At 43.3% G+C, this 20715-nt stretch overlaps 1 protein-coding gene across 5 annotated transcripts in view; it reads right to left on the reverse strand.

Moving 5' to 3' along the window:
• Window positions 1–2264: 2264 nt before the first annotated feature.
• Window positions 2265–20715, reverse strand: part of PTGR2 (prostaglandin reductase 2) — a 37419-nt gene continuing 18968 nt past the window's right edge. For all 5 annotated transcript variants that reach the window (XM_075927256.2, XM_089778521.1, XM_075927257.2 and 2 more), the window contains exons 4-11: window positions 20113–20304; window positions 18067–18237; window positions 14352–14561; window positions 11597–11718; window positions 4826–4913; window positions 4113–4152; window positions 3098–3179; window positions 2265–2591 (exon numbers count right to left, since the gene is read on the reverse strand). In XM_075927256.2, the coding sequence (XP_075783371.2) occupies window positions 3115–3179; window positions 4113–4152; window positions 4826–4913; window positions 11597–11718; window positions 14352–14561; window positions 18067–18237; window positions 20113–20304 (888 nt within the window). In that variant the 3' untranslated portion in view covers window positions 2265–2591; window positions 3098–3114. The remainder of the gene's footprint in view (window positions 2592–3097; window positions 3180–4112; window positions 4153–4825; window positions 4914–11596; window positions 11719–14351; window positions 14562–18066; window positions 18238–20112; window positions 20305–20715) is intronic.

Below are 20715 nucleotides of genomic sequence, written 5' to 3' on the forward strand. Positions count from 1 at the left end.
CGATGGCATGTACATCCCCATCCAGGCACACTCCTGGCAGGGAGGGAGGAGACTTCGTGCACCCCTGCCCCAAAGCCCTGATTGGTCTGGGGGCGGGGGAGCATGGGAAGTCTCCTCCCCACTGCCAGGGGCCTGAGTGCCTAGGAGGAACCTGGAGGAGGGGCAAAGGGGCTCCCTCACCTCCAGCCCAATCATGGTTTGTGGGTGGGGAAACCTGGAAGCATCCTGGCCCCACCCCTTCCATTTGAGGCCCTGCCTCTTCCAGTATGGCCTGGGGCCACTTCAAAAAATTTTGAAGTGGCCCCGGCAAAAAGTTATTGCCCACCCGGCATAATGCGTGACAAAGATATGCCCTGATGACCACACTGCAGCCTTACAAATGTTCAGAACCAGAACATTAGTGAGGAAGGCCATTTAGGAGGCTTGCACTCTAGTCAAATGAGCCGTAAACAGTGAAGGTGGCTGAGCACCCACCAGCAGACAGCTCGTTCGAATGCAGGTTATCCATTTGGAGATCCTTTGCATGGATACCAGGAAACACTTCATCCTTTCAGCATAGATAACAAAGAGCTTGTGCAACTTACAGAATGGCCTCATTCTGTCAATGTCTGGGGCGGGTCACATGAAGCCAACATTCCTCAACAGATGCATGAAACTTTGGGGAAAAGACTAGGAGGAAAATATCCTGGCCTATATGGAAAGTGGAGATCACCTTGGACAGAAAAGCAGGGAAGAGACAACTGCACCTTGTCTTTAAAGATGAATGTGTAGGGGGGCTCTGACATGACATCAAGCCCTTCAATTCAGAGACCCTCCTCGCCAATGTTACGGTCACAAGGAAAGCCACCTTCTGGGACAGGTGTAGGAGAAGAAGGTGGCCATGGTCCTGACAGAAAAGGTCTGGACAGCAGAGGCCAAAGGGGGCACACTGCAAGGTTCAGCAATGTGGCATATCAATGCTGGTGAGACAAGAATGGCACTTGTTCTGTCCTGCTTGACCCCAAGACCTTGGGGATGAGTGGAATTGGGGAAAACACATGAGACAGGGCACCCTACCACTAGATGAAGAATGCATCTACCAGGGACTTCTTGTCTACCCCACATCTGAAACAGAAGCTGTGACACTTTGTGTTGCTCTCTGTGGTGATGAGGTCCACCTGGGGTGTGTCCCACTTCCAGAAGAGCATAGCAGTGACCTGCGCTGAAAGGCTCAGTCGTGGAAAGAGAAGAACTCTCTGTTCAGTTTATCAGCAAGGAGGTTGCCTGTACCCAGAAGGTGATGGAACTCCTGCATGGCATTCACCTGAAGTCCCAGAAGCAGATTATCTCCTGAGTGTGTGTGTTGGACTGGGCCTCTCCCTGATGGTTGACCTAGAACACTGTGGCTGCATTGTCCATGGTGTCCCAAACAACCCTTTCCTCCATGTGAGGGAGGAAGACCTCACAAACCCTCTGAACCTCCTGTAGTTCTTTGATATTTTATGTGGAGAGGCACCTCCTGCAGGGCTCACGTATTCTGGGTCTGCAGATCATTCAAGGTGGACGCCCCAGGCCAGGTCCAACATATCCAATACCAGTTTGAGGGAGTAGGGAGGGGCCCCGAACATAACTTTCATCACATTTCCAGGAACCGTCCACCATGCTATGGAGTCGAGGACCGGGGCCATAACCACCCAGTCCTGAGGATGCCTGGACATGAGCAATCACTTGAAGAAGAATCAAAGCCTCTTATTCTGAGAGGGTTTTACGCTTCTCTAAGCCATACAAGGTTGTATCACAGTTTCCCCCCTTGGCTTCTCTGGCACATTTTTATATACCAATTCAGCATGTCACACACACACACATACACTCTTTGGAAATAGAGCCCCTTACCACTTGCCTGGTCACCCAGATCCAGCCCTCAACCCTTCAAAATACCCAGTAGCTCAAACACACCTTTGCCAAAATTCCTAAGGTCTAAGCATTTTGGGTGATAGTTTAGGTGTAAGGGTAAGTCTGCACTGCAGAGCTAGTTTGGGATACTGGAAGTATCCCGAAATAGCTATTCCATGTCTATTGAAGCAGCCTGTTTCAAAACAGATTTCAAAATAACCCAGTGGCTTATTCCAATATCCCAGTAATCCCCAGGTTAAGGGAAATTTCAGAATAGCAAGTTATTCTGAAAATAAATTAGGAAATAAGCTATTTCAAGCTAAGGGTGTTGTGTAAACTGTGCACTCCAAGAGGCATTTGGTAGGAGTAACATAATATACAGACTCTTAGAGTTCTAACATATTACTGCTCTTTAATCACATGAGAATTACTCCGATCTACAGCTCCTATGATCATTTCCCCTTTATTCTAGCTCACCCTTTCCATATCTGCAACTGCATTCAAGTAGGCAGAGTCCTCCTTCCTAGCCTTTTCTACTGCAGCAGCTTCCCTCAATTTACACTGATGGAAGAAGGCTGAAGAGAGAGATCAAACAGAATAGCTTCGGATTTTTATAATCTTCCAGCACCTCTATCAGATGAGCTTGATTAACTATTTCTCAGAGGCCTAAGCAGCCCCATGACAGCAGGCAGCATTGCTGAATTGTAGAGTTTTCTGATCTGCATATTGGAAAACAAAATACAGAACTCTGATAAAGCCCTATATTTTTTGCCTCTTTGAATCCTGAAAAACAAACAAGTTAATAAACATTAAGCATAAGGTTAAAGCTAAACCTGCATGTACCCCCTGATGAAGCTCACGGTGTGCAAGCTGAAGGCCTTCATTTCTCTGGGGATAAATTAGGGTTCATATAATAATGCTCTGTTGTCTTGAGTGTAGGCATGATGTAAAATACCGCTATGTAGGGAAATGGACCAGTGAAAGAGTATTTTAGCCTAAGAAATGAAAGTGTTTCAGATACAACCTGGCTTGAGAGAGAAATTTAAATTTCTCCCTGGAAGGGTTTTTCAAATGTACTTGAGTCCAAAAATCTCTATCCAAATTTAGGGGGCTTTTAACTATTGGTGCTTTCTGTATCAAAAGGAAAGTTTAATTTAAATAAAATAATTCTTGCTCAGCAATTGAGATAAGGAGTCAGTTTTTTGTCCTATTGGACCACACTCACATGAAGAGGCATAATTTTTATTCAGAAATTAGCACTATCTGTTTTCCAATGTTGCCTCCGGTCATCATGGACTGGAAAGCCTCTATAAGAAAATAAGAATAATACACGTTACTAGGATAATGCTAATTAATCATTTATGAATGTAGTAATTTAAAAAGAAAAAGATAAGATCCTGAGAGCATCCTTTAAAGGATTATAAGAATGTAAAGAAAAATCAAGTTTTGGACTTAATATGTATATTTCCTTACAACCAAGGAAGTTAAAAAATACTGTAATGTTAGAATACAAAGCGCCAAAGGCCATTTTAAATAAGACTTTAATAAATTAGTTTTAACATTTAAAATTACTGATCAGACCTCTGTTTACAACAGTGGTTAATTTTTAATTATTGTATGCACCATTACGATATGCCATGCAGACAACATGCACTGCACACACAAAGAGAGGGCATATACCTGTCAAGCCTACACCAAATACTTTTATTTAAAGCTTTGGTCATGGTGTGAAGCTGCAGCTTAAACATATTTTCTGCTTCAGAAATAAACATGAAAACTTTACATAATTAAAGCATAAGTAAACTAATGAAATATGGCTGTCCAATTGGCCAAGTCCCTTTAAGAAAAATCTATGAAGTACCATAAGCTAAGGGTTCAAAATTAAACCTAGCCTGTATGATTTAGAAAAAGTTGTGTTCCCAAGGGTTTTCCTCTGACATTGAGGGATAAAAGCATTACTTAAGTCATGCTGTTACCTGTTGAAATGTTTATTTTCAAACCACAAGTTTTGAATAAGCGGGCTCTTTAGCTTTATAGCTTGGGTGTACAAAGCCCCCCTTTGCTTTGTTTTTACTGTTTCTTGTGGTTTTTAGCTTCTGATTGCAGGCTATTTGACTATTAAACCCATATTCTAGGAGAGGGACAAACATCTGAATTGTGGGAAAGAGAAAGGAGAGAGAATGTTTTATTGTAACTATGTTTAAGCAAAGATTATGCTAGAACATTTTCCAACTTCTTACCCCCAATGTTTTCCAGGCCCTTTACCACAGTTTCTTTGATCTGTCAATAAAAATAGGTTTCATTAGCTTCTCCCCAAAATCAGAGTATATCTGAAAGGGGCCAAGAAATTGTCATAGCACTGACCAAAATTTTAAAAGGAACCTCTTACTCAGAGGAAAGTGCTCCTTTTTGGATCTTGCCCATTGGTCAAGGTGGAAGTAGCTAACAACTACATTGTTTTAAATCTCTAGGCCAATAAACCCTTTAAATGAAAGGCAGAACAATACTGCAACTATGAGTGTTCGTGAATATGAATTTCAGGGCAAATGAGTAGGTCAGTTCAAGGACCACATAATATCAGAAGGTCTCTGGAGAAAAGAGCTGGACATGAGGCATTTACCAGTCGTAAAATAACAGAGTGACTTTTCAAGTCTGGATTAGAAACCTTATATCAAAAAACTAGTATTGAGCTTTCTCTGAGAGGCAGAAATCTAGACATCAAGTATGTATGCTTTTAAAAAACCCAGGTCTATTGCTATGAAACAAAATTTGAAGAGCTATACTGCCCTTTCTAAAACAGTGTTGCTATTAAAAAAAGCCATGAGGTGTGTTATTACTTCCCTCGCCAAAGTGAGGCACTCCGGTCAAAGTGATTTTTGATTTGCACGAAGAAATTAGTTTTCCAGAAAGAAGTGTCATGCCCATAAATAAAATGTATAGGTTTAGTTCCTACCTTCAGTTTCCCTTCTTTGATCCAATGACAGAGCTGTAAAATACTAGCTTCTTGTTTGTCCATATAATTCAATACTAGAAATCTCTCCCTGTGAAAGAATGGATGATGATTTAATAACCTCAGTGGCTGGTTAATATATTTCAAAAACTTCAATTTTGTGGGCAAACTTAACATTCATGAGACAGAAGATTAGTAGCTTTAGCTATAGTGAAATGTAGCGCAGACAGCTGTTGTGCAAGCTTGCTCAAAAAATTCAGTACAGAGGAAGCTTTAGATGAAATAATGTGGTCTTAGACAACACTGATCCTGCCTGCATTTAAAGTGTGGAAAGAAGAACTAGGAGCCAAAGAGTGCTGCTTGAGAGATCAGCTTAATATGGGGCTGTAAAATGCAGGTAATTTTATGATCACTTTTTTGGTCATCCCAAATGGAAACCAGTAAACTAAAAAGCTAGATGATAAGGTACCATTAACTTCTGGCCCCACAATTTTGCATCTCTGTCATAGCTGCTGTGATAATCAGAAGTGATACTAGTGCTGACTGGCTATGACAAGATTAGTGAACATGAATCTCCAATATAACCAAGTAGATGTTCACTATTTTTTTCCCTAGAGATTAAGTGTGGCTCCTAGTGAAGGCTCATTTCTTTTCTACACTTAATCATAGACTCATAGAATACTAGGACTGGAAGGGACCTCGAGAGGTCATCGAGTCCAGTCCCCTGCCCTCATGGCAGGACCAAATACTATCTAGACCATCCCTGATAGACATTTATCTAACCTACTCTTAAATATCTCCAGAGATAGAGATTCTACAACCTCCCTGGGCAATTTATTCCAGTGTCTGACTACTCTGACAGGAACTTTTTCCTAATGTCCAACCTAAACCTCCCTTGCTGCAGTTTAAGCCCATTGCTTCTTGTTCTATCCTCAGAGGCCAAGATGAACAAGTTTTCTCCCTCCTCCTTATGACTCCCTTTTAGATATCTGAAAACTGCTATCATGTCCCCCCTCAATCTTCTCTTTTCTAAACTAAACAAACCCAATTACTTCAGTCTTCCCTCACAGGTCATATTCTCTAGACCTTTAATCATTCTAGTTGCTCTTCTCTGGACCCTCTCCAATTTCACCACATATTTCTTGAAATGTGGTGCCCAGAACTGGACACAATACTCCAACTGAGGCCTAACCAGCGCAGAGTCGAGCAGAAGAATGACTTCTCGTGTCTTGCTCACAACACACCTGTTAATGCATCCAAGAATCATGTTTGCTTTTTTTGCAACAGCATCACACTGCTCACTCATATTCAACTTGTGGTCCACTATAACCCCTAGATTCCTTTCTGCTATACTCCTTCCCAGACAGTCGCTTCCCATTCTGTATGTATGACACTGATTGTTCCTTCCTAAGTGGAGCACTTTGTATTTGTCTTTATTAAACTTCATCCTGTTTACCTCAGACCATTTCTCCGATTTGTCCAGGTCATTTTGAATTATGACCCTATCCTCCAGATTAGTCACAACCCCTCCCAGCTTGGTGTGACGGCACGTTGGGGGTTCCCCGTCTCCTGCACCCCGAAATGGCACAAACAGACTGTACCAGCCAGTGGAATTGAGGGTGGTTTATTGCTCCTCCAGCACAGCGCAGCACAGATGTAATCTGGTTACAGGAACTGGGCTAGGATGCCTCAGGCCCCCTTGAGATGGGGGAGACTGGGCCCCTAAAACTCCAGCTCCTCTCCCTAGGCTGTGTCATCCATCCTCACAGACAGCCACCCACCAACTAACTCACTTCCAGCCCTGCCCCCCAGCCAAGGCAGCATTCCACCTTCCTTTGTTCCTCTCCATGGGGGGTGTCTGGCCACTGGTTTGCATAGTGACTCATCCTGTTTTGCTGGGTCGTGGTACCCACGGCAGCCAGTGGGGGTTCCCCCAGAGCCAGCAGCATAGAAACCAGCCAGGTACCCCCACTACGTCACACTTGGTATCTTCTGCAAACTTAATAAGAGTACTTTCTATACCAATATCTAAATCGTTGATGAAGATATTGAACAGAGCCGATCCCAAAACAGACCCCTGCGGAACCCCACTTGTTATGCCTTTCCAGCAGGATTGTGAACCATTAATAACTACGCTCTGAGTACGGTTATCCAGCCAGTTACACATCTAAGTTGTATTTACCTAGTTTATTGATAAGAATATCATGCGAGACCGTATCAAATGCCTTACTAAAGTCTAGGTATACCACATCCACCACTTCTCCCTTATCCACAAGACTCATTATCCTATTAAGGAAAGCTATCAGATTGGTTTGACATGATCTGTTCTTTACAAATTTATGCTGGCTGTTCCCTATCACCTTGCCACATTCCAAGTGGGCTTTGGTGATTTTATTAGTTGTTTGTTCCTTAATTTGTTCCTTAATTACTTGCTCCATTATCTTTCCTGGCACAGAAGTTAAACTAACTGATCTGTAGTTACCTGGGTTGTTCTTATTTCCCTTTTTATAAATGGGCACTATATTTGCCCTTTTCCAGTCTTCTGGAATCTCTCCTGTCTCCCATGATTTTCCAAAGATGATAGCTAGAGGCTCAGATACCTCCTCTATCAGCTCCTTGAGTATTCTAGGATGCATTTCATCAGGCCCTGGTGACTTACAGGCATCTAACTTTTCTAGGTGATTTTGACTTGTTCTTTTTCTATTTTACCTTCTAAAACTACCCTTTCCCACTAGCATTCACTATGTTAGGCATTCCTACAGACTTCTCGGTGAAGACTGAAACAAATAAGTCATTGAGCATCTCTGCCATTTCCAAGTTTCCTGTTACTCCCTCCTCACTGACCAGTGGGCCTATAGTCTCCTTGGTCTTCCTCTTGCTTCTAATGTATTTATAAAACGTCTTCTTGTTTCCCTTTATTCCGATAGCTAGTTTGTGTTCATTCTGTGCCTTTGTCTTTCTAATTTCGCCCCTGCATTCCTGTGCTGTTTGCCTATATTCATCCTTTGTAATTTGTCGTACTTTCCATTTTTTATATGACTCCTTTTTTATTTTTAGATCATGCAAATTCTCGTGGTTAAGCCAAGGTGGTCTTTTGCCATATTTTCTATCATTCCAACACATCGGAATAGCTTGCGTTTGGGCCCTTAACAATGTCCCTTTGAAAAACTGCCAACTCTCCTCAGTTGTTTTTCCCCTCAGTCTCGATTCCCATGGGACCTTACCTATCAGCTCTCTGAGCTTACCAAAATCCACCTTCCTGAAATCCATTGTCTCTATTTTGCTGTTCTCCCTTCTACCCTTCCTTAGAATTGTGAACTCTATGATTTCATGATCACTTTCACCCAAGCTGCCTTCCACTTTCAAATTCTCAACCAGTTCCTCCCTATTTTGTTAGGATCAAATCTAGTACAGCATCCCCCCAGTAGCTTTTTCAACCTTCTGAAATAAAAGGCTGTCTCCAATGCAGTCCAAGAATTTATTGGATAGTCTGTGCCCTGCAGTGTTATTTTCCCAACATATATCGGGATAGTTGAAGTCCCCCATCACCACCAAATCTTGGGCTTTGGATGATTTTGTTAGTTGTTTGAAAAAAGCCTCATCCACTTCTTCCACCTGGGTAGGTGGCCTGTAGTAGACTCCTAGCATGATATCACCTTTGTTTTTAATCCCTTTTAGCCTAACCCAAGAGACTATCAACACTTCTGTCTCCTATGTCCATTTTCACCTCACTCCAAGTGTGTTCATTTTAAATGTATAAAGCAACACCTCCTCCCTTTTTTCCCTGTCTGTCCTTCCTGAGCAAGCTGTACCCTTCCATACAAACATTCCAATCTCATGAATTATCCCACCAAGTTTCTGTGATGCCAACAATGTCATAATTGTACTTATTTATTAGCACTTCCAGTTCTTCCTGTTTATTTCCCATACTTCTCGCATTTGTATATAGGCATCTAAGATCCTGATTTGACCTTGCCTCCCAGTTTTGCCCTGACCCTCCTTTCTCTCTGCCATTGTAGCCCACGCTCCCTCCCATTTCCAACCCATCTCCCAGGTCTCCGTGTTCTCCACTTATCTGTGGGCTTTGCTCACCTGTCCCCATCGAACCTAGTTTAAAGCCCTTCTATTAGAACTGTCAATTGCTTGCCGTTAACTCATGCAATTAACAAAAATTAATCATTATTTAAAAATTAATCTTGATTAATCACAGTTTTAATCATGCTGTTAAACAGAATACCAATTGATTATAAATATTAACACTCTAAAAATGATAAATAGTATTTTTCAGTTCACCTCATGCAAATACTATAGTGCAATCACTATCATGAAAGTGTAACTTACAAATGTAGATATTTTTGCTACATAACTGCATTCAAAAACAAAACCATGTAAAACTTTAGAGCCTACAAGTCTACTCAGTCCTACTTCTTGTTCTGCCAATCACTAACACAAACAAGTTTGTTTATACTGACAGGATATACTGCTGCCTGCTTCTTATTTATTGTGTCACCAGAAAGTGAAAACAGGTGTTTGGCATGGCACTTTTGTGTAGCCAGCATTGTAAGGTATTTCCATACGAGGTATGTTAAACATTCATATGCCGCTTTATGCTTCAGCCACGATTCAGGAGGATGTGCTCCCATGCTGAGGATGCATTTTTAAAAAATGCATTAATTATATTTGTGACCAAATACCTTAATTGTATGTCTCCTGCTCTGCTATATTTGCATTCTGCAATATATGTCATGTTACAGCAGTCTCAGATGATGACTCAGCACACTTGTTTTAAGCAGAGATGGAAAGTAACTAAGTAGAAATATTTCGTTACAATACTCAAGTACATTTTTTCAGTATTTGTACTTTACTCGAGTAATTTATTTTTCTGTAGTAGATACTTTGACTTTTACTCAAGTAAAATTTTTTTTAGAAAATATTGTACTTTTTACTCCACTACAATTTCTGGAAGTGCTTAGTTATTCACTACTTTCAGCACTGCACTGACAGTTGTGCAAGCCATTATTCTGATTTGCTAAAGCACAGCCACATGCGCATGAGTGCCATTTAGAGGGGGTTAGGTACCAACTTTGAACCCCTGGATTTCATACTTGAGGTCTGCTTAAAGCTGCATGCCCTGGCTCCAAAGGTGGCTTTTAACTGCAATAGAGTGTGAGCACTTGCAGCTTTGCCTTTGGGGCAGGGAGTTTGTTATTAAAAAAAAATAAGGGAGGCAGGTGATTAAGAATAACAAAAGACTGGTCATTCAAATAATTAAGAGTTCCTTAGATCATCATGAAAACATTGCCAGGTACTTAAAAGCTGAGAGGGGGTGAGAGGAGTAACAACCAGTGTTGTGCTGTTGGGTTTTGCATTTGGACCAGTACTGTCAAACTTAACTGCTTTAGGGGGTAGCCGAGTTAGTCTGTACAGGTAAACTGAAAAAACAACAAATAATCTGGTAGCACTTTATAGACTAACAAAACATGTGGATGGTATCATGAGCTTTTGTGGGCACAGCCCACTTCTTCAGATGACTGGAGTGTTGGATGTTTAGGTCAAAAACATCCAACACTAGACATCCAACACTCTGGTCATCTGAAGAAGTGGACTGTGCCTACGAAAGCTCATGATACTATCTACATGTTCCTATTGAGAAAGTCATATTGGATATCCTCGTCCCTAAATAAGAAAATTAGCATTACAGAGTAATTTTTTTAAAAAGTGAAAGATCACAATACCTTCTGAAAAGGGTTCAACTTATTTTTTTTCTCTTCATGCACAACTACACTCAGAGACAAGACACTTGATACAGAACATTTGGTAACAGAACCACAGTACCACACTCCCCATATTAAAAAGACTGACAGGTAAAAATGAACCAAGTGACCACAGATGTGGCATATTAGTCAATTAAATTATTTAATTCTGCAGTGTTAGTACCACTTGAAGTCACAATTCAGTGTCCCTTCTGTCCACTTAGTAGCCTTCTTACCAAATGTTCATAATACAGACAGACGTAATACACAAAATTACCAATTCCTATTTCAGTAATCCAGTGTTACCATAAAAATGCTTAGAGAGCAGAGAGTCCCTCTCCCGAGATCAAATGTAAATTCAACATACGTGAATTAAGGATGTTAAGTTACGGTTAATTTACTAGTCAAGTCAATAGGCATTTAATTTACTAGTCAAGTCAATACATGAATAGTCGATAGGCACTTCCGCATTCCTCCTTTGAAATGTAGAGTTTCCCACGGACCCTGGGTTCCATGACATGCTGCCGATTTGAAATGCCACACAGAGCCGGGGTCAGCTGGGGACTGATCCCAGGCTCCGCGCAACATTTCAGCGGAACTTGAGATCAGCTGGGGACTCCCCAGCTGACTGTGATTTCATGTAGCATTTCCCCAGTACCTGCAGTCAGCTGGAGACTCCCCAGGTGATCCCAAGTTCCATGGAAATTCTGTGCTGGAGCCCAGGATCAGCTGGGGAGTCCCCAGCTGACCCCGGGCTCCACACACGGCAGCACCGCACAGCTGATCCCAGGCTCAGGTGTGCAGCACTGCCCTTTTGAAATTCCCTTCTCCCCCTCCCCCCCCTTTTGCTGCCTCTATCAGAGACAGCAATGGGGAAAGGAGGGGGGGGAGGGGGAAATCGACTAGTCAACTGACTATCCGATAAGCATTTGCTTATCGGACAGTCGACTAGTCCTTAATATCCCTAATGTGAATTCTGTGTTCAGTGCACCAAGAAACTGATGGGGAAGGAGAAATATACCTTGTGATATTCCTTGCTTTCTGTATTTCTTCTATTGCTGGAGGCAATGGAGGAGGATAAGGCACATCTTTATTATACTGTGAAATCTGTCCACATAGGATGATATGGCTGTTTTGATTCATCTGTTTGAGACAACAACAACAAAAAGAGAGAAATACTACTTTATTTCCCCTGAAAAGACAGAAAAGACACACAAGCTTATTAGAAGTGCATTAGACTATGTATGGTAATCATGCAACAAGTATATTGCTCAAGAAATTTTCCTCAGAAAAAGATTGGGAGAATTGTATACATATGGTCATTCAGTTTGTAATGGTTTAAAACAGTGCAGTAAGTGGGAGGAGAAAGACCACTGTACATGGTCAATTCAAAAAAAGAGTTAACTGTGTAACAAATATGAGGTGGTGTTACTTTACAGAGTGGGGATGTTCGCTGTGGAAGGAAGAAGAGAGGGTTACTCACCCTCTGCAGCAACTGAAGTTCTTCGAGTTGGGTGTCCCTCTGGGTGCTCCACCTAAGGTGTTTGGGTGCCCCATGTATCCGGCTGGAAGATTTGTATAGCAGTGTTTTAACTAAGCTGTTTGCACATGCGCAACAATCCTGACGCACAAGCAGCTAATGCGCATGCACTAACCCCGATCCCTTCAGTTCCTTGTCTACCCCGATAGGCACGTGAGAGGATGTCCTGAAGCAGAAAGGAGGAAGGGCAGGTGGTGGAGCACCCCAGGGACACCCATCTCAAAGAACTTCAGTTACTGCAGAAGGTGAGTAACCCTCTCTTCTTCGAGACTGTCCTTGTGGGTGCTCCACCTTAGGAGACTATGAAGCAGTGTGTCCACTGGAGGTAGGTGCTTCAGTCAGCATAGTGTCTATATGGACAGACGTCAGGATGGAATGACTAAAAAGGGTTCCCCTAGAAGGGTATGTGTCGAGTGCGTAGTAGGTCGCGAAAGTATGGGTGGATGACCAGGTTGCTGATTTGCAAATATCTACTAGGGGGATGCCCTGGATATATGCAGTTGATGCAGTCATGGCTGTGGTGGAGTGTGCACGGAGTTGTGTAGGCAGATCTTTGCCAAAGGCTGAGTAAGCCAGTCTTATGAATTCCAATATCCATCTGGAGAGTCTCAGAGGAGATAGGAAGCCCCAGAGATGGCTGCGTATTCAAAATGAACAATCTGTTGGTTTTGTGGATTTGTGTGGTTCTATCTATGTAGAATGCAATGGCCCTGTGGAAATCAAGGGTATGAAGAGTTGCCTGCGTCTTGTTGTCATGGGGTTTGGGTAAGCTCATAGGCTCATTGCAGTGGAACGCTGAGGAGACCTTTGGCAAGAATTTTGGGTGAGGCCTAAGTACCACCTTCTCTTTATGGAAGACCATAAAAGTTGGGTTCATCATGAGGGCTGCAATTTCTCCCACCCATCTGGCAAGTGTTATGGCCACCAGAAAGGCCATCTTCATGCAGAAGTGGAGTAGCGAGCATGTTGCCATTGGTTTGAAGGACTTTCTGGTTAGGGCCCTAAGAATGAGACTGAGGTCCTAGTTGGGAACTGGTGGATTGACGGGGGGAGGGGGAGGTGTTTCGCAGCCCTTTGAGAAATCTTTTAGTTACAGCATGTTTGAACTCCAAGGTATTGTCTAATGGTTGGTGTAGAGCTGTGATTGCAGCGAGGTGGACTTTAAAGGAGCTCAGGAAGAGGCCCAAATTCTTACGTTCAATGATATATTGCAGGATCTCAGGAAGTGGAGCTGAGGCTGCATCGAGGCCGTTTCTTTGGGACCAAGCGGAGAAGCGTCGCCTTTTGCCTTGCTAGGGCGCGGGGTGGGTACACATGCTGGCAGAGTCAAGTGTGGGGCTTTAGTCAACCCGCTATTTTTATCGGAGGCAGAGCACGAGGTCTGTGCAGGTGGTGCAATAGCTGCCTTGAGTTTTTGTGCCACCAGAGGCTTAGGCTTGCTAGCCTGTTTTGGCACTGAAGCCAGGTCTTGGGACCCTTGGGGCACAGTGGGTGATTGTGGCTCCAGCAAGCTCTCATCCGGAGCTCCTACAGGGGACAGAACAGGCTTGGAATTGTTTTAAAGCTAAGCTGGATTAAAACTCTAAGATGTACGTTATCTATCTAAATGAGGAGCTCAATGCAGAGCGCACTGTAGGTTCTGACCAGTGCCAGAGGCGGCAGAGAAGGAACTGAAGGGATCGGGGTTCGTGCATGCACATTAGCCATTTCTGCATCAGGATTGCTGCACATGTGCAAACAGCCTAGCTAAAGCACTGCTATACAAATCTTCCAGCTGGGCATGCAGGGCGCCCAAACACCTAAGGTGGAGCACCCACAGGGACAGCCTCGAGGAACAACAACAAATACTCAACTGTGTAATGCAAAATAAAAACCAATCCATGATTCTGTTCTGTTCTGCAGTCTTACACAATTAGTAAGTGTGAGTTTTCTACTCATTTTACTTGTGAAATAGGAGTTAAGAAGAGAGTGTCAATGCAGTCTCTCTCTCACTCATTAAAAGATTAATTCCCTTCCCCATCTATGCATGTGGAGTGCTGTACATTACACTTCCTTGCCACAGTCCAAGTTTTAAAATTAAAAAAAAGTTTTCCTGCATTCTGGCCCAACAACAAAATAGCCTCAGCAAAAATAGCCTCTTTAACTCCTGTGGTAGACGCTGGTCCACCAAATCCCAGAAAGATTCATGAAAACTTTGGGAGGGAGAGGCATATAACAGGACAGCTGGTATAGGCACCTGATTTATAACTGCATCACTGATGTCTCCACCAACATTGTCAAAGTAAACATCCACACCAGCTGGGCAGAGTTCATGCAGCTGCTCTGACACATTCCCCTTCTTGTAATTGATAGCTGCATCAAACCCCATTTCTGAGACCAAAATGGAGCACTTCTCATCTGTACCACAGATTCCTACCACTCTAGAGCAGCCCTCCAGGCGGCCAATCTGCAGAAACAACATAAACAGAACAGTGAGGTCATCAATCCGACCACATTTCAGTAATCACTAGATTTTTAACCAGCAGAATTACAGGCACCAGTAGTGTGGGATCTGGATACAATTTAAGACTGCCAAATGTCAAGCAACATTTCCCCTCCCATAAAAAAACTGAAAAACATCAAAATTTAAATATACTCTAATTTTATATACTTGTTCAAATGCTGTGGTGTAATGGTTTCTGTCTGAATTGGACTTTTGTTTACAGTTTATTTGTTGGACACTATGTATATTCCTTACTGTGCAAAGCCTGGATGGATAAATAATATTACTACCTTTTTAGAGAACTGTATACCAATAAAACAAAGAATGGATAGGCCCATCAATGGCTATTAACCAGGTGGCCAGGGTCACAACTCTATGCTCTAGATTGCCTGATACTGGAACTGGATAACAAGGGATGGCTCACTCAATAATTGGTTTGTTCTGTTCATTAGCTCTGAAGCATTTAGCTTCAGCCACTGTCAAAAGACAGGATACCAGACTAGATGCACCATTAGTCTGACTTAATTTGGCCAGTCTTATGTAATTTTATCCAAAACAACATATGAAAGTATTTATTATGTTTTTCACTGGCCAAATCATCCTGATGGAGGGTTGAATGGATTAATATTCCAGTCAGAGCTGTCCTGTTCATAGGATGGTTCGGGGCAGTCACAGAACAACTCAGTTGGAAGAGGGGCAGTGGAGTGGAGCAGGCTGCTGGGTCGCTCTACATCCTGTGGCTTCTGCCACCGCAGTGAATGCAGGGGAGAACCAACCCCTGCTACCACCCCACACCAAGCCCCTTGGCAATCTTCTGGATTGCACTGAGTGGAGGGTGGAGGTGGGCGTGGAGATGGGCAAAAGGTGAGGATAGTAAAAGGAGGGAACAGGGGCAGGACCTATTGCAGAGGGTTGCCTTGCCCCCCCCTAAAAACAGCTGATTCCAGTAGCCTTGTACACAACATTGGTAAGAGTGTATGTTATCATAACATTCCAAAGTCCATAAGTGACAACTAAACACTATAAAAATCAGGGATGTTAAAATGAGTGTAATTAAGTACCCATGTAACCGCTGAAAATTTCAGTAGTTAAACGTGGGATGGCAGTTGTCTCCCCGGAAGTCGGTACGCATGGAGAGCCATCTTTTAAGCTGTCTCATCACACGTACCGGTTCCCGTCTGCCCCCCTGTGCTGCTGCCTCTAATACAGAGGAAGCACCATGGGGCAGTCGGTGGCTTCCAGGAGCTAACTGCCATCCCACATTGTAACTGTATAACCATTGAAATTTTACCAGGAGCCTGTGTGTAACACTGAACATTTTTCACATCCCTAATAAAAATCTGGTAAAATATTTTTCTACATGAAAATCAGAGTATTAAGCAAACAGGTGGGCAACTAGAAGTTGGTGGCAGATTATTATGCAATAAATCAGTTTACTTTCAAACCAGTGACAAAGAGTAATCATCATACCCAACTTCTCCTTCCCTCACAGTTTCAAGAATCTGAAGTTCTACACTGGAGTCAACAACCTTTCAGAAGTGATGTGCCAAGGTTTAACATATTCACTTCTATTTACAGATCTGTGTGTTGGGGGGAGGGGCAGGGACAGGCTGGGAAAGACTGGGTATGGTGACCATATTTTCTGAACCAGCTGTAACTAGGAAGAATATTTTAATTTAAATTATTAAACAGATTAAGCATTTTAACTTTCTCATGTTGATTTAAAATTAAGTTTGATAAACTAAGTAAAATATTATGTCTAACACAAAAGGTTTCCATGTTTTCTTCATTTATGGCAGGGATGGGGAACATTTTTTGCGTCGGGTACCAGTGACCCACAGAAAAATCAGTTGGGGACCACCCGCGTGAGAAGCAAAAAAAAACCCCACACTACTCCCAAAACTCCCAAAGCTTATTGATGTGGCCTCCAACTGAGACACTCCAGCCTGACAGGGTGAGGGGAAGGGACAGGGAGGACTGAGGTTCAAGCTTCCCATAGGCCAGATTTATTTTTCTGGGGTTCCAGAGTTAGTGGATTTTGTGGACCTCGATAGGCTCTGGGGTGGGGATAAAAATGAGGGGTTCAATGTGTGGGACAGGGCTGCTAGTGAGTGAGATAGGGATGTGGGATCTGGGAGGGAGGCGGGGTACAGGGTTTGGAAGGGGGTTTGGCAGCAGGAGAGGGTGTGGGGTACGGCTATGAGAGGAAGTTTGGAGGTGGGAGGAGGTTGAGAGAGTAATGCAGAAAAGGTGAAAGGGTGAGAATGTAACCAAATAGCTAGCTGGGGAGGGAGGCAAAGAAGTGGGGAGTAAAGGAAAGTACTACAACTGCAGAGTAAAATTGTATCCCCCCCACATCTTTCCTCTGCTCCAACTTGCTCCGCTCAGCCCCATGATCCCCCCCCACTACCAGCCTGATCTCTTCCATCTCCCCATGCCCCTCAGTGAAACCTCTACCCCCTCATATCCTGCCCCTGCAGCCTGATCCCCCTGCATTGCCCCATCCCCCACCTCGGTGCCACCCCTGCCCCTGTATCCTCCTTCACGCCCACCTCCCACATCTCCGTGGCCTGTATGTGCACACCAACAGGGCAGCAGTGCTAGAACTCACAGCCACCAGGGGGGCAGCGCTTGGGTAAGGAGGGACTGGCCGGGAGTGGGGGGAACAGTAACTATCCTGCCTGGTTGCTGGGGCTCGCCCCTTACCTACAGGCAGCTGCTCTGGGAGAGGGGCAAGCAGAGCCCGGGGCTACTTGAAGCTGGTTGCAGCCCAGCCAGGTGCTGAGGAAGGGGCTCCGTGCCCCTGCACACACTTCGCAGGGAGCAGTATGGCACAGCCTGGGCCTCGGCAGCCCACAGAGGCAGCAGCAGCTTGTGACCAGGCGCGCAGCCCCGGATCTGCAGAGCAACCAGAGCCCTGCCACCTCTCCTCCCAGACCAGACAGCAGAGCCTATAGCGAGGGTGTGTGTGTTAACCCCTTAGCTCTTGGGAGCTTCACACCCAAGCTAGGCACGGGCAGCCCCAGGGACACGGAGCCCAATACAGGGTCATGCCATCTGATCTGCTTGCTGGGCCACCCTGGCCCCTACACACTCACGCCTCTTCCGCCCCTTCCCCCCTTGCCCTTCTAGCAGGAAGCCAGAGTTGCTAGAGCTGTAGGCCAACTTGCAGAGCTGTATGGCAACTGCAAGGTTCCAGCTGCTGGGGGGGGGGGGGGAGCTCCCGCAGCTCATGCCACTCAAAATCAGCTGCCAAGTCACTTATGGCACATGTGCCATAGGCTGTCCACCCATTCTACACCTAAATACACTCAGCATGATCCCCACTGTTGACTGTGAGCCTAATTTACAGGTAAAATTAGCAAATGAGTGTGACTGAAGAAATCTGAGGAGTGAGATGTGCTTTCTTGCAACAAAACAGAATTTAGAAGTAACACCTCATTCTTTTGCAAACCTTAAATTTGTTTACCTGACCAGCCAAAGAACCACAGGCACCAGCAGCCCCACTGACAACCATTGTCTGATTGGCACCTGGAGTCACATGTCCCTTCTCTTTTATTCCTAGAAAAGAGGTCAGTCCAGTAATGCCAGCTGCACCAAGAAAGTAGGAGAGGTGTCCATCAACAAACTGTGGATTAAGCTAAGCAAGAAAAAATATGAAAATTAGATTTTGGATTACTATTTGTTGACTGCAGATTTTAGGATGACCACACAGATTGAACTAAACATCTGAGATATTTTCTGACAAAGTATAAACAAGTATTGAAAAGCCAGCTATATAATAACTGTCGGACTTACTATAATACTTCAAAAATAAGGTTACAAAAAAGTGGAAGATAAATAGGATTTTTTTCCAAAATGCTTTAAACAAAAAGTCACTCACAAGAGACCTAAGGATTTTTAGCAATTAGGTGGTAAAAATGTAAAAATATGCTATTGTCAAATACTGGTCTGGAAACAGAAAACAGTTAGCAATGTTGAACTACTACACCCATGCTGACGAAGGATGTTACCACAGATTTGCGGTATCTTGTAATTGCGTCAATGACACAAATAGTCCTAAAACAAATGTTTCCAGAAAGCCAAGTTCTATCTCAAGTTTCAGATGTTTACTGTCTATAATAAATATGCACTACATTAAATATTGTATGTGCAGAGGGGCCAAGTTATAGCCATTAAAGAACTGTGACTTTGAATAGCCTTCCTTTTGTGGGTGTGCTTGAGATTTTACAAGGTTTCACTAATGTTTGTTTTTTGTTTTTAATATAAAATGTGTTAAGAACATAGTAGTAAGACACATTGGTGATCAGGTGTGAAAAAATTCTAATAGGCCCATTGGCAGCAATTCCAGGACTCAGGGCAGAATATTCAATGAGCCTTTTATGACGAGGTCTGCCTGACATTTGGGTGGTGCTGTACCTGTGCTGCTGGAGCCCTGCAAACTTCTGCCAGCTAGCTGCTGGCATGTTTCCTATTTTTTCTCATCCTGTGAACAATAAATTGTATGTGCACCAACATATGTGTAGATCTGCACGACCAGTAGAAACAAACAAAAAAAAAAGCCACCTAGCTATAATATATATTTTAAAAAATTAGCATAGAGATAATTACATGCATTTTACAACTCACTAGAGTTCATGCATTTTACAACTCACTACTCAAAGAATTTGATTTAAAATGCAAGAAAAATAAAAATCATGAAATGTATAGACCAGCCAAAACACTAAAATAACACACTTTAAAAGAATAAAAGTACATAGAATATGTGTGCACTGTAGGAAGCACCAAAAAATAACAACAGGACAGTGTGTGTGTGTGTCCAACAGATGGACAGGAGAAAAAGAAGGAGTGTATGTGGGAGTGGCAGTGAGTGTCAGAGAAAGAAAGAACAGGCTGCTGGGGAAATCAAGCAAGGCAGGCAGTCACTCATACAGCTCACCCTTAATTGCATGCAGTAAGCTCCGTCCAACTCAAGTCCTTCTGAGAAGCTGTGTCTATACCCTCCACCCTTGTAAGAGATGGGGTACAGAAGCAGAGGGACACCTGAACACATGCTGCAGATTGTGTTCTGTTAATCAGCCAGGAAACACTGGAATACTTCCTGCAGGGCTGGAGCCCCCACCCCTTTTTAAGTGGCCCGGGCCCCTGGGCAACTGCTCCTTTTGCCACCCTGTTGGTGGGTCTGGCTCTACTTTGACTCTGCATGATTAATGGACAAACCTTTATAACAGCCTCAGAGAAACTGCTGATGAATTAAACAATTTCATCAACATTGGATTGCTCAATGACAAGAAAAGGAATTCCTAATGGCCTCTTACAAGAAAAAGAGAACTCAGTTTAGACTTTGCCATACATAATTTGATCTGCTTTGAAGTAACTGGTTGCTTTATTAGCACTGTTTTATCCTTGATGTATCCAAGAAATAATATAATCAATTGTCACACACAAACAAAAAAAATGAATGGAGAAAAACAATATATATACTAACTTAATTTGCTACAGCTCAGTATGTTACCTTTTGGAGGAGTCTTCCATCTAAAATGATCTTGGTCTGCCAGGGCCAGTTGAAAGAAGTTACAATATCTCCTTCAGCCAAGTTAGCTTGTTTGCTCTCCTCCACAATACCAATGCCCCCACCATCAACAACCTCAGACAACTGCCAGGGCAGGAGGTAATCAGAACCTGTGTCTTCATTCATGCGGCAGCGCTAAAAAGCAAGGCTCTAATAAAGAAATTCTTGCACGATGATGCACGAGCTTCTTTTTACATGTTCAGTTACTTTGGTATTGAATGCACTTAACTGAGCACAACTCCAAAAACTTTAAATAACAACTCCACTTTCACCTTCTTTTCTATGTTCTTTATTTCTCCTTTCATTCATGCACTTAGATACAAAAGGGAGAACATTTTATTTTCACAATGTCACCACAAATAAACAGCTTGAAAGCATCACACCACCAACAAACTTCTAGCCAAGGACTTCTTAAGATTGTCTTCTAACTCAATCAGTACTACTTAATTGGATGAAGAGAACTTTATGGAGATACATGGGGTACTCCTCCACTACACGGGGCTAAGAATGCTGTGCTTGGATAATCATACCAACTACCAGACCAGG

This window comes from Pelodiscus sinensis, chromosome 5 (assembly GCF_052426305.1).
Source record: "Pelodiscus sinensis isolate ZL-2025 chromosome 5, ASM5242630v1, whole genome shotgun sequence".
In the NCBI taxonomy this organism is placed as follows: domain Eukaryota; kingdom Metazoa; phylum Chordata; order Testudines; family Trionychidae; genus Pelodiscus; species Pelodiscus sinensis.